Raw genomic sequence first — 13668 nt, 5'->3', positions numbered from 1 at the left:
AGTGTTCCACAGAGTGGCCATTGAAGGCTCAGGTCATCCTTGGTGAAGTGTCACCATTTGAAACATAGGTGCAGGAATTAGAATTGTAATGAGTGGACATATAAGATGTTGGAGCTTCTCCAAAAGGAAGAGAAGAATTAGACTTAGCCAAGCCTGTAAGAGTTAGCAGCTGAAAGTGATGCTTGTGCACCGTGAGTCTTGAGACCCCAACTTGAAGGTAGCTGCCTCCAAATGTAGATCCAACAACCTACACCTGCAGGCAGGTGGAAAACCAGAGAGAATGTTCTCTGTGGATCAAAGCCAAACTCTAAGGGCAAAACAATTGAAACAAAGGATAGCCTAGTTTTATAGGTGATCCAAAGCAAAGTTTGTCCAAAAGAATGCTGGACCAGTGTTCTACTCTATGACAAACAATACTTTTGGACAATATAACACAAAATGGAAGCAGGAAAGAGAGCAAAAAGGGGTGAAAAGTAATGGCCGGACTCCACCAAAGATGCCAAATAAATGGGAACCAACAGCAAAACCCAGTTATCAAACTGAGATGAGATAGCCAAAGAACTCAAAAGCAAAGAAAGCAGAGCTCAGACACGGTGCTCACTCACCATGTCAACACATACCCAACACTGCAAGCTGCAAGGCATGAGGGGCCTTGGTGTGTAGCACACCTGGTTAAAGGTTGGAGTCCATGGTGACAGGTAATACAGACAGTATCTCATTGGAGCCTTCAGGAAAACTATGGAAATAAGAAAGACCACTCAAATGAAAACAGGTTATTTATTCAGAGCTTGCTTGCTATAGCAAGCCACCATCACCTGCATTTGGCCAAGACTCAAAGGCAGGCAGGGGACAGGGAAAGCTTTATAATGAAAAAAAGGCAAGGTTTCAGAATACTCTGATTGTATCTTGGTGGCATAGAGAAGCTGCAAGTAGGCTAACTAGAAGTGGGGTATTTTTATGGTTTGCAGAGCATATTTGGATTCCTCCGATTGATCTTGAGTTGGGAGCAGAGGCAAAAATTGGGGAAGTTGGCAGTCACTGACCAAGTCCTGATTGTTCTGGGCCATTTGCTACAAAGACTGTGGTTTGGCTTCCTAGACCGGTTGCTGTAAAGTTTGGGGTCAGAGGTCTATTATCATATATGGTCTAGCCATTGTGTGTTCGTATATTCGGCCTGTCACAGTGGAAGCTTGGCATTGTAGATATTCTACAAGCCTGATTGATGGACCATATTTAACTTTTTAGCTGTTGAACTAGGAGTCATACAATAACAATATTTGGTGATACAACATGTTAAACTTTCTAATAAAATTTCAAATACATTCTTCTCCCCCCCCACCCCCTTATCCTTACAGCAACCTTGTAATCCTGGGAGGTTAAATGCCCAAGGTCATTCAATGGAATGAGGATTAGATCATAGTATAATTTGTAATATACAATTCAAATTGTTATATATGTCATCTATAAGAGCTTTAAAATAAATATTTTGAGTTCTTTGCTAAGATAAAGGATCTGTTCTAGTCACTTCTAATTTCAGTGCTTAAAGTTAGGGTCATAGCTCCCTCAAATACCTACAAGGCTGTCATGTGGAAGAAGGATTAAGTTTATTCCTATGGCTCCAGAGGGCAGAACCCATGCCAGTGAGTGGAAGAGAGGCAGATTTCAATTTAGAATGTGAAATATTGTTCTAATAATGAGACACTTGCCCCCAAAAGAAGGAGTTACCTTGTGAAAAATGCAGTTCCTCATCTCTTGTGGTGCTGAGTAGGACTCCATGACCCTCTAGCTGTAGAGAGTGCTTGAACTGGCCAGGCCAGCTAACCTTGAAGGACTTGATAAACTTCAAGTTTATGAAATTTTGTTAAATTCTAAAAAGAGGCATACGCATTTTAAATATAGCAGTTTAATGTCATTCAAATTCTGGATGAAATTATTATATTCCTTAAAACAATGAGCTGTACTTTAAACTTTACCCCCAGACTCCTTATTTTTGTCGTTATACCCATACATTTTCAAGAACATTTATTTAAAAGTGAAAATTGTCCTAATAAGGACTCTCTAACTCAATCTGCCATCAGCACTGTTTTCTGATTGCACAGTTATAAAACATTATACCAAATGTATTGAACTCATTTGTGATATTTTAATAAATTATAGAAATTCAATGACGTTAAAAAAAAAAAAAAGAAACCTGGGGTGCCTGGGTGGTTCAGTCGGTTATGCCTCAGACTCTGGATTTTGGCTCAGGACATGATTGATCTCAGGGGCCTGAAATCCATCCCTGAGTGGGGCTCTGGGCTGGGTGTGGGCCCTACTTGAGATTCTCTGTCTCCCTCACCACTACCCCTCCCCCTTCTTGCTCTTTCTCTCTCAAATAACTAAATAAATCAAACCCTCCCTTTGAATGGTAAATAGTAGGATTTTAATCTGTAACTTAATTCTTTGAACACGATCTTTTCTTCTTCTGGCTTCTCTTTAAATGTTCCTTCAGATTGAATGCGGTTATATTACTTTCTAGTTTACAAATAACTTGAAGCTGAAATAAGAGAGTAAGTTCTCTTCTACACCTGAACTGTGCTTGTTTGATGTTCCCCAAGGACTTCCCAGGGATCCTCTTCCCACCTCACCCCTTATCTGCCTCTTCCAACTGTTTAAATCAAATCCCCTAAGTTTTGCCAGAAGGAGAGTTCCTTTTAATGGGCTGTGGTTTCTCTCATTTGAAAAACAATTCAGAATCCCAGGGCTTCTCCCAGAATCTAAGAAGTCATTGCAGAGGTAAAGTAGGCAAGAAGTTGGGGAGGACGGAAAGAAACCCGCTGCAGAAAGCCAGCTTCACTGAGACGTCCTTGACAACTTCTGGGACCAGATTTCAGGAGTGGTGGAAATTGTCTTCTTTACCCTTTCTCTTCAGTTTTTATGACTGTACATATTTAAAAGGGACACAAACAGTGAGGGAGAGAGAAAGCGATGATGTGAGGCTCTCCCTGAGAATAGAAGATGATAAGGAAATAAAACAGGTGTCTGGGAAGGGGTTCTGTTAGAGAAGGGAGAACTGTGTAAAGTTAGCAACCATCATTCAAACGGGCAGTTCTCTGCAGGTAGCAGACAGGAAAAGCAAACTCGTGCACCCTCTTTGGGGACGGGCTCTGTGGCTTTCTGTTTCTTCGCTTGCAGTCAGGGTGCACGTTTACTTGAAACAGACTCTATTTCCTGCTTCGTGGCTAGTCAGGTTGACTCTTCAGGACTAGCGAATATTTCTGTTTTAATGTCTCTAATGCCTTTTTAAATTTATTTATTATTATTATTTTTTTGAGATTGAGTAGGGAAGAGATCTGTTGAAATCCTGACTGGGTAAGTGGGGGATTATGAGAAATGAGAAAATGGGAAGGAAAAGGATTTAGAAGCCGGAGAGCAAAACAGTAGCCCCAGGCCCCCGTACCCCTGGCCGGCGACCTCCCGCGGAGACCCCAGGCGGCTGCATCAATATTTGATCAGTCCTTCGCCCGGGGGCTGCCAGCACTCGCCAGAGGGGCTTGCCAGGCATCACCCGCGCTGCGCTGAAGCCGGCGCCCAGGGCCGCAGGGGGGCTTTGGAAGGACCCGCTCTGAGCTCGCCCCCCCTCGCCAGGGAGGCTCTCCTTGGTGGCAGGGGCGCGGCGCCCACCATGCGGGACTGCCCACGGCTCGCGCTGCTCTGCGCGCTGCTACCCTGGCTCCAGCACACGGCGGCACCCCGGCGACCCGCGCAACCCCTCCCGAGCCGCAACCCCCGCGACCTCGCCAGGGGCTTCGATTTCGATCGCGTCTACAGCGGGGTGGTGAGCCTCACCAAGGAGAACACCTACTCCTTCAACTACACTAGCCAGCCGGGCCAGGTAAGACTCTCGCTCTCCTCGCTCGACTCCCAGGAACTTGCCAGATCTCAGAGCCCCGTCGCTGCTTTGGGTCCCTTGGGAATTGACCTCGGGAGTCCTCAGGGATCAGCGGCCCCTTGTTCCCTTTTCCCTTCAAAGCAATCACTGTCCTGCCCCGGGCTGCCGCATTCTCCCGCAACCGGCCTCGGGGACAACTCCGGTTCATCTCGTACCTTCCCTGGCCTGATCCCCTGGCATTTCGGGGCTTTGCAGAGGCGCAGGTTCCCTGCACCTTCTGTGGCTCCTGGCCCCCTGCTGGGCCTTTCTCCAGGAAACTCGAGATTTCTATGGTTGCGGAGGGAAAGGACCTCACCTCTGTTCCTAATACCGGGGAGAAGGAACCTCATTTCATTTGGATGATTCTGCCAGACCCTCCTATTTCATAGCGCATGGGGAGGGAGCGCTGCTCAGAATCTAAAACAGGAATGTGTGAGAATGGACGCAAGCTGCAGAGCGTGTGTTCAGTAGTCACTTCCTGCGAATCTGTACTACTGTCACAGAACCGTGCTTCCGAGAAGCCACAAGACCTGGCCAGAAATGTTGCAACTGCAGCTGGCCACCCATCTCTGGAGGTTTTGATGTTAAATAAGGATGGGTAATTGTGGGAAAGTTCTAGACCTATTTCTGACAAGGATCGAGGTGAGACGGGAGGAAATGACTGCTCCAGCAACTATCCCTTTGACACATATACTCTGATTATATAATGTAGAAAAAAGTTCATAGGTGGGTTTTTCCCTCTAATATGGTCCCCTCTGGGGCACAGAGAAAAGAGAAGACTCCCCAGTGTACCTGCATCTGGATCTTCTTCCCATATGAATGTGTATGTGTATCCCTTACTGTGCCAGCATTCCATTCCCTGCTCCCTCGGGAGATTCCAGAACCAGATGACTTGGACGCCACAATAGGCCTCCCTCTCTAACTCTCACTGAGAATCAGAACTCAGAAACCTGGTAGCTTGGAGTAGTATTGAGCAGGATGGACCAGTGTGCCCACTAGCACTCCCAGTCATCTCCCAACCATGTGTATTGAACAAATTCCCCATCTCCAGTCTGGCACCAAAGGTGCTGTCGCCATGGCAGCACAGCCCTCACCCTGGTCTGTCCCCTGCTGCCCTTCAACCTGTATGTCCTCAAGTGAGCAGCGTGACCATGTGCAGAGCCATTCTACTGGGGACAAGTGAGAGGGACAGTTTTTATCCCCCTAATTCCATGCCACTCGTCTCTCTTCCTGTCCACTGTGCGGTATGGACCAGCTGACATGGCACATCAGTTGCACTCCTAGCCCTGTAATTTGCTCAGAATGAATAAATCTGAAAAAAATCCATGATCTCTGGGGTGTACTATCAGTTTCCCCCTAAATCATCAGTAAGGAAACTCAGATGGTATGTGCAAAGTGAGTGCTGACATCAGGCTTTAGTATTTCTTGCACTCCTGCTTAGAAATAGATTGACTGTTTCTTAACTGTTGCTTGGCCTTTCTGCCCTTGGTATTTGGTGAGTTTCTCTGCCACAGGCACAGGTGCACTGTTAGCAGCTGGGTTACCTGCTTGATTTCCCTAGAGAAGTGTGAGATATTGAGGACAGGGGCAGAGTCATGTTCATCTACTAATGTCTTTGAAAAGTGAATAAGTGAAGAAAGATTTAAGGAAACGGTAAACTAAAACTAAATAAAATAAAATACATACTTTTGGGGGCACCTGGGTGACTCAGCCCATTAAGCGTCCAACTCTTGATTTCGTCTCAGGTCATGATCTCAGGGTTCTGGGATCGAGCCCTGTGTCGGGTTCTGCGACTCAGAGTGGAGTCTGCTTGGGATTCTCTCTCTCCCTCTATGCCTTCCTGCCCCTCCTCTAAAATAAATAACTAAATCTTTTAAAAAAATAAAAGATACATTTTAGTAGGTTGAAAGGGTGAGATCATTCCAGATAAAAACATTTTTAACAATTGTCATGAAATTATGCCCTTTCCATTTTGCCTGTCTACATGTTTAAATGCTTCTTATTTTATGAAACAATGGTGAAAATTCATTTTTAAAATATCTTTGCATAATACAATAAAAAGTTGACAACCCCAGGAGTCCCTAAAATTTCACTAGTCTGAGAAATACATTTGGGAACCATGGGACTGGCAGATAACTCAACTATTTTAATTATTTTAATACTAGTATTAATCAGATGTCCCCAACTCTTACAGCTTTGAGACCTCTCTTTAGTATGCAAATAAGACAGTGGAAACCTCACCCCTGTTACTTTGGGAAATTACCCCCTCTCCCTCCAGCTGGTATTCCCATTGATTTCTCCAGAGATGGCATTTTTCTGATCTATCTAGCCAAACCATTACTCTTGTTTCTCTTGATGGCCTCCTCTCTTCTTGGTCCTGTTTGCCCCATGTTGGGTACTAGCAGCCCATCTTCCAATAACATGAAGGCCATGTTTTTGGATATAGCAGAATTTTCCTGGAGGTTTGAACTAACATAAGGGAATTGCAGAACAGCACAGGATAGGTGATAGATTAAAGCAGAAATCTAATCAATATTGTCATAACAGCTTACTAGCTATTTCCCAATAGGGTAAATTTCAAGATGGTGGCACTACTTTTTAGGCCCTGGTTTATCACCAACTTATTAGCTACTCCCCAACCCCAAATGCTGGCCTCTCCCACTCTCTAAATTTTTATTAATTCATGAGAAGCAGTTTGCTTCCATTGCAGATCCCAAACTCACCGAAGGGCTCTGCTAAATAAAGAACTATGAACCCAAGAGCAAAAGCTTGGCCAGGACCTTTTTCCTTTAACCTGACCCAAGTAGTTGGTCAGGGACCCCTCCCCTGCAGGGGTCATTTCCCACCCATCCCTCTTCAATGCAACAAAGAATTGGGTTTAGGAAAAAAAAAGTAAAACTTTTTGAGTTTTCATCTTTTTTCCTTTTCTCTTCAAGTCATTGTTATGTTTGCCATTATTTTTTCTTCACTTTGGAGGAGAAAGCCTTTTCCCAATTTAGGCTTTGGTGAGAAGTGGAAGCTGCTGTGGGGAACCTTGGCCCCTAATCTTTCCTGCAGCCACTGCGTCTCCCATACCAAACACTGACCCAAGGAACTATTTAGCCAAGCATGTGTCATGCTAATTAACTGAGGTCAGCATCAGGAAAAGCCTCACATGCCTTCTAGAAAGAGTAATGTAAATATGAAGTTGCCACTAAATATATATATATATGTATATATATATATATATATATATATATATATCACTGAAAGAAGAGTGACTGCTTTAAAGAAGAATAGTGAAAAATAACGATCGAAGGTGCAGGTTAGGCAAGATCATGGTTCATTTCATTTCCCTGAGGGGAAGTATCTGGAGACTCCTTTTCAGGGGAGTAGAGTTTCACTGTGGCGAACAAGGTGTTCTATCACTACAGGGCTGGAAATCAACTAGAAGGAAGTCACCTTGTTGAGAAAGTCACCAGGCATATGTTTGACTAGGACAGAGGGCACGAAAGCAGGTTTATTGAGAAATGAGAATACTCTTGTAGAGACAGGTGGTGGCAATAATCAGATGTTTATACTTGAGCTAGATGCTGATAAGAACCTTTTCAATAAAAAAATCTAACTACCAGGCAACAAGAAGTCTTCTCAGAGACTTTCAGTCACAGAATTCATTGCTCACCATAGATCTTTTAATTTGAAGTGTTTCCCTGGAAATATCCCTTTTGTTTATTCAATGGAGACATTTATCTTTTAATGACATACACTTTTTTTTTATGCCCAAGGAACAATCCTTAACTTTATTCACATCAACCAGCCGTTGTCTATCTAGAACCAGTTATACTGCCTCTTGGATCCAAATTCAAAAAGCCTATCCAGTTCTCACGAACAGTGAAATATATATCAGGACACTCCAGTGGTAACTTCTAACTATACATTGCTGGTTACTTAGAAGAATGAAAACCTTTGATGTGATTAGCCTCAGTTCCCTCAGTCTCGGATGGACTCCCCCTGTGTTCTTTACGTACTGAGGCAGAGAAAGCTTCTCAGCTTTCTCCCACTTCTCCCACTTCCTCTTACTGAACCGGACTGGTGCTTGTTTGTGAGGAGGAAGTCATCCCATTTGCACAGTATCTGTGCTCATTAGCACATTATCTCTCCCTCTGCCCTTCCCCACCGCATATGTGTGCATGTGCACACGTGTGCACAAATTATGGCCTGTAAAATAAAGCAGTTTTTTGCTGTTATTGTTGTTCCAGTAGTTTCCTTTGTACTAATATATTTATATAATGCCATTAGCCTCTTCTATTTTTGTTTCTTAGTTCTCTATGATGAGCAATATTGAAATTAGCTAGTATCTTCTTCTCCATCTCTTTTTTCAACCCCCAAATCTAAACCCTAGTTATGCCTATAAAGAAATTAATGAACTCGTTCTACTTTTCATATTTTCTCCCCATTGTTGCCCCATTTTTGGTTAGTTGTACATATCTGCATTGTCAAAGCATATAGTCATTACGAGCTAGACTGTCTTCCTTACAACAAACATTTAGTCTTAGTTGTACCGGTACCTATATATTAAAAGTTCACAGCTAGACTTACGTTAATGTCCTTTAGTCATTTGATTGTCTAAAGCTTATTCTCTAGGAGGCATCTCCTACAATTCTTCCATGTTCATAACACTTTGTCCACAGCCTTTGTACTTGCAAGTCTGATTAGCCGAATATAAACCCCTTGGCTTACGGTTTTCTTCCCTTGAGTTTTAAGCATATTATTCCTTTGGCTTCTGGCAAAAGTAATGATAGAAGGGATTCTTTACCTTGCAAGTAATTTCATTTTTCTGCCTGAATTCCCAAAAGACTCCTTTTCCTTTTTCTTTGAATTCCAGTAGTTTTACCAGATGGCATCTAGTAGGTCAGTCTTTCCCAGGTACATGATGTCATTTTGCAATATGTAATTTCAATGATTATTTCTTTAATTCAGGAAATTTTCTTTAGAGTTTTTAACATTCATTTATTCCAATGCTTGATTATCTTCTTTAGGAATTCCCTTTATACTTATGTTGGCCCTTCTTTATTGTTTCCTATATCTACCCATTTTTCTAGAATTATTTTTTTATATCCTGCCCCAGATTTAAAATTTTTTTTTCTCCTTTTCATCTTCTGTTTTCCTTATGACATTATGAATGTTTTTTATATCCCTGTGCTCCTCCAAATTAAATATTCATTTATGATAGAATTTTAAAATTTATCTCTAATATTTTCCTGAGTTCTGCCATTTTTTTTAAAACTTCATTTTCTCCAATCATCTCATTTCTGAATTTTTAAAATTCTGATTTATGGCTTTTTTTCATAGTTTTTAAATGTTCATAATTTTAAATTTTGCAATATTAGGCTATACTTTCCATCTGTTTTATAGGTGCAGCTTTCTGGCATATGTTCACCATCTGAAATGGTGTTTTCTGCTTCTTATTCTCTCTTACTTACAGTGACTTTGTGTGGGATTCGATTGTAGTCCTTATATGTTGCTCATCTTTATATTAGGTGAGTTTTTCTTATTTTAGCAGGGAAAGATAGACCTGGATAGCTTTCCTGTCTTTCTTCTCTTATCTTTGTGAAGTGATCAAAATGTGATTTTCTTTCTAAGAAATTCGTAGGTCCTCTCCCCCATTTTATGGAGTCTTCCTCTTTCTACTCTAGTAAATTAATTGAATCCAAGGAGGATGTTTTTGGAACCTCTGATCTATAGCTGTTGTCAGGTGATGACCTGGACTTTTTTTTAGTTTGTTTATTTATTTATTAAGTAATCTCTAACCCAACCTGGGGCTCAAACTCACAACCCAGAGATCAAGAGTTCCATGCTCTTCTGACTGAGCCAGCCAGATACCCCCAACCTGGACTCTTTGATTGGCATCTGAAAGCCCCTAATCTTTTTCTTGATTATAGACAAGTAGAAGAAATGTCTTACCAAAAAGATCATTTGTAACTCCTTATCTCATAAAAGCAAATAAATGAAACTTTAAATTATTGTTTCTGAAAAACAACTCTTTTTTTGTTTGTTTTGTTTTGTTTCTTTTGAGATGCTTCCCATAGGGCTCTTCACTGCCTGGAAGTGTTTTTGTTCCATTTCATCTTGCTTTGTTCCCACTTTGCCACATGTGCTGAGCTTGTATTCCAACCATCTTGTTTCTCTCTCATATTCCTTTTGTTTCTTCCTGAGTGCCATGGCAATAGGCTTGCTATAGTGTTGGGTTTAGTTTTTGGTTGTTATTTTGTTTTGTTTTGATTTTACTGCTGTGATGCTCCTTTCTGTGGGGGTATTTTAAGTATTTAATACAATATGTAGGGATTTTCACTCATGTGGAATATAAGAAACAGCACAGAGGATCATAGGGGAAGGGAGGGAAAACTTAATGGGAAGAAATCAGAGAGGGAGACAAACCATGAGAGACTCTTAACTTTAGGAAACAAACTGAGGGTTGCTAGAGGGGAGATGGGTGGGGAGATGGGGTAACTGGGTGATGGGCAGTAAGGAGGACATGTGATGTGATGAGCATTGGGTGTTAGATGCAACTGATGAAGCACTGAACTCTACATCTGAAACTAATGATGTACTATATGTTGGCTAATTGAATTTAAATTTTTTAAAAAGCAAAAAAAAAGTAGAGATTTTTCAGTCTTCCTTTCTTTCCCTCTTTGGTTTTCCACACGTTACCTGAGGTATCCCCTACATCGTTTCTCACTGTTGGCTTGAATCTAAAAGACCAGGGACTTGATACCTGTGATACCATGAAACTTCTGTGCTGCAAGATACCAGTATTTCTTTCTTCCTTTCAAACGGGTTGATATTATTACATGTTGCCACGCAGCACCCAGAGTTCGTTAGCCAGCTCTTCCTACATTGTTTAACTCTGGACTAACTGAAGTTCCATGTCAACACACCAAGATGGTGCATTAATGATTTAAAGGTACATCTAATGAGCTATTCGAATTGGGGCCTCACCATTCTTTCTGCTTATTTGTAAGGAAAATATCAAACATACTACAGTGCTGCCAGGCAATAAAATCATAGTCCTTTTTATTTTCCTAAAAAAATACATTTTTGAATATTGTTTATTTTCTTTTCTAGGATATTGTGAAAATGGAAAGTTTGAGGGTTTTTTTTCAGTACATTAGTTGCTGTGCAAGCCAAAACCAAAACAAAACCTAAGGACCTGTATTCTGCTTAAAAGCTACGGTCAGCAGAAAGAACAACTATTGGACTTAACACTTCCTCAGTCTTAAGATCCTTTGGTTTTCATATATAATAAATTTCTAAGAACATGTGTAAAAATTGTTTATATGGGAGAAGCAATTGATTTACCTGTCAAAAGATAGTGCTCCATTCCTGGAGAGAGAAAAACAAAGCTGAGTGTCATATAGCAAATGTAGGTTATATATTAGATGTTATTAATAATAAAATTAATTCAAATAATTTGCTATAGTAATTAATTACTTCAAATTGATTTGTCTCATCCTCTCAGTTTATTTGAGGTGACAATAGACAAATTGATTTTGCTATTAGGAAGAAGGACATGCAGGTGTTGATTTTGCACAAAATTAAACAGGCAATTTTTCAATGGGTTGAATAAGAAGAGTAAAACTGGTTTGAAGGTATCTTATATTGAAAAATGCATTCAAAGAAAGTTGAATATAAGCCTTCTTTTCTGATACGATGTCTATCAGAATCCATTTCACTGTCATAACTCCTAAGAACTGGTAAATTTTCCCTCTGTTCCACTGAAAAGCTTTTCAAGAGCTAGTTCTCAGCCCATAATTTTAAGGAAGTTTATTTGGGACCCAGCCTTCTTCAGGTGATCCCAAGGCTGGCCAGGGGTGTCTATATGTAATTATGAAAGTATTGGTTTATTTAAAGGTATAGATCACTGGTTTTGGTTAAACTCATAAGTGTTTAAATAAAATATTTTATTTCTGAAAATGGTGGCAAAACTAAAGTTTATCTACTATCATCAATTAGCATGTAATCCTGAATAAAAGCATCCTCTGGCTACCTGTAGTCTTACAGTCGATTGAACCATTAAGAGTGTAAAGGTTTGCCCTTCCCTCTGCCTATCCTGGGACACAAAAGTTTTTCAGCTTTGTCTGCTTCCTCACTCTTCCTTTATATTTTTTTTTAAATAGACTCTATTTTTCAGAGAAGTTTTAGGTTTACAAAAAATTAAGCATTAATTTATTTTTATGTATTATTAATTATTAACATCTTGCATTAGTGTGCTACACTAATGATGGACCAATATTGATACAACATTGATGTTGCATTGATCTTTATTATTTACTGAAGTTCAGTTTACGGTTCACTCTTGATGTTATATGGTTCCATAGGTTTTGAGAAATGCATAATGTATCCACCATTACAGTGGATTATACAGAATAATTTATTTCATCCCTGTAAAAATCCCCCGTGCTTCTCCTATTCACCTCTCCCTCTTTCCCTCAAATCCTGGAAATGGCTTATTTTTTTTACTGTCTCTCTAGTTTTGCCTTTTCCAGAATGTCGTATACTTGGAATCATACAGTATGTAGCCTTTTCAGACTTGCTTCTTTCACTTAGCAATATGCATTTAAAGTTCCTTCATGGTTTTTTGTGTTTTTTTTTTCAGAGCTCGATAGCTTATTTCTTTTTAGTGTTGAGTAATATGCTCTTGTTTGGATGTGCCACAGTCCATTTATCCATTCACCTATTGAAGGATATCTTGGTTGCTTACAATTTTTGGCAATTATGAAGAAAGCTGCTATAAACATTTGTGTGCAGATTTTTGTACAGACGTAAGTTTTCCACTCCTTTGGGTATTTACCCAAGGAGCTTAATTCCTGGGTCCTGTGGTAAGAGTATGTTTAGCTTTGTTAGAAACTGTCAAACTGCCTTCCAAAGTGACTGCACCATTTTGTACTCCCACCAGCAATGAGAGTATCCTTGTTGCTCTACATCTTCATTTGCATCTGGTATTGTCAGTGCTTTGCATTTTAGCCATTCTATTGGGGTATAGTGATCTTTCATTGTTTTAATTTGCAGTTTCCTAAGAGCATATTAGCATCTTTTCATATGCTTATTTGCCACCTGTATATCTTCTTTGGTGAGGTATTTGTTCAGATCTTTTGCTCATTTTTTAATTGAATTGTTTGTTTCCTTATTGTTCAGTTTTAAGAATTCTTTGTGGATTTTGGATACCAGTCTTTTATCAGATAAGGGTTTTGCAAATATTTTCTCCTTGTTTGTGCCCTATCTTCTTATTCACTTAATAGTTTTTTTTAACAGAGCAGACATCTTTAATTTAAGAAAGTACTACTTACCAATTATTTTTCATGAATCATGCCTTGGTGTTGTATTTAAAGGGGCTCCTGGGTGGCTCAGTCGGTTAAGCATCTGACTCTTGATTTTGCTTAGGTCATGATCTCGGGGTCATGATCTCAGGGTCATGACATGCAGGCCTATGTTGGACTCCACGCTGGGAGTGGAGCCTGCCTGGGATTCTCTCTCTCCCTCTCCCTCCACCTCTTCCCCCTCCTACCTGCCCCTGCTCCAACACTCGGCTCTCTCTCTGTCAAATTAATTAGTTAATTAAAATAAAAAGTTGTCACCAAGTCTAAGGTCACCTAGATTTTCTCCTGTGTTATCTTCTGAAAATTTTATAGCTTTGAATTTTACATTTAGGTTTATGATCCATTGTAGGTTAACTTTGTGAAGGTATAAAGTCTCTGTATATAGCATATAATGTCCAATCA

At 40.4% G+C, this 13668-nt stretch overlaps 2 protein-coding genes across 16 annotated transcripts in view; one reads left to right on the top strand and one right to left on the bottom strand.

Moving 5' to 3' along the window:
• Positions 1-4340, bottom strand: part of SPICE1 (spindle and centriole associated protein 1) — a 66882-nt gene extending 62542 nt beyond the window's left edge. Inside the window, exon 1 of the mRNA XM_027585467.2 lies at positions 4227-4340. The gene's annotated coding sequence lies outside the window, so the exon portion shown is untranslated. The remainder of the gene's footprint in view (positions 1-4226) is intronic.
• Positions 3208-13668, top strand: part of SIDT1 (SID1 transmembrane family member 1) — an 89283-nt gene continuing 78822 nt past the window's right edge. For 13 of the 15 annotated variants that reach the window (XR_003518288.2, XR_004820289.1, XM_027585459.2 and 10 more), the window contains exon 1: positions 3528-3874. Coding sequence is in view for 13 of the 15 variants with exons in the window: in XM_027585459.2 (XP_027441260.1) it covers positions 3665-3874 (210 nt within the window). In the remaining 2 variants the exon portion in view is untranslated. Of the gene's footprint in view, positions 3352-3381; positions 3875-13668 lie in introns of those variants that run through there. The other 2 variants (XM_027585450.2, XM_027585461.2) reach the window with 2 other exon arrangements.

The sequence above is a fragment of the Zalophus californianus genome, chromosome 1 (genome assembly GCF_009762305.2).
Source record: "Zalophus californianus isolate mZalCal1 chromosome 1, mZalCal1.pri.v2, whole genome shotgun sequence".
In the NCBI taxonomy this organism is placed as follows: Eukaryota; Metazoa; Chordata; class Mammalia; order Carnivora; family Otariidae; genus Zalophus; species Zalophus californianus.
Note: the sequence above shows the minus strand (reverse complement) of the source record. Positions and strands in the feature narration are given on the sequence as shown.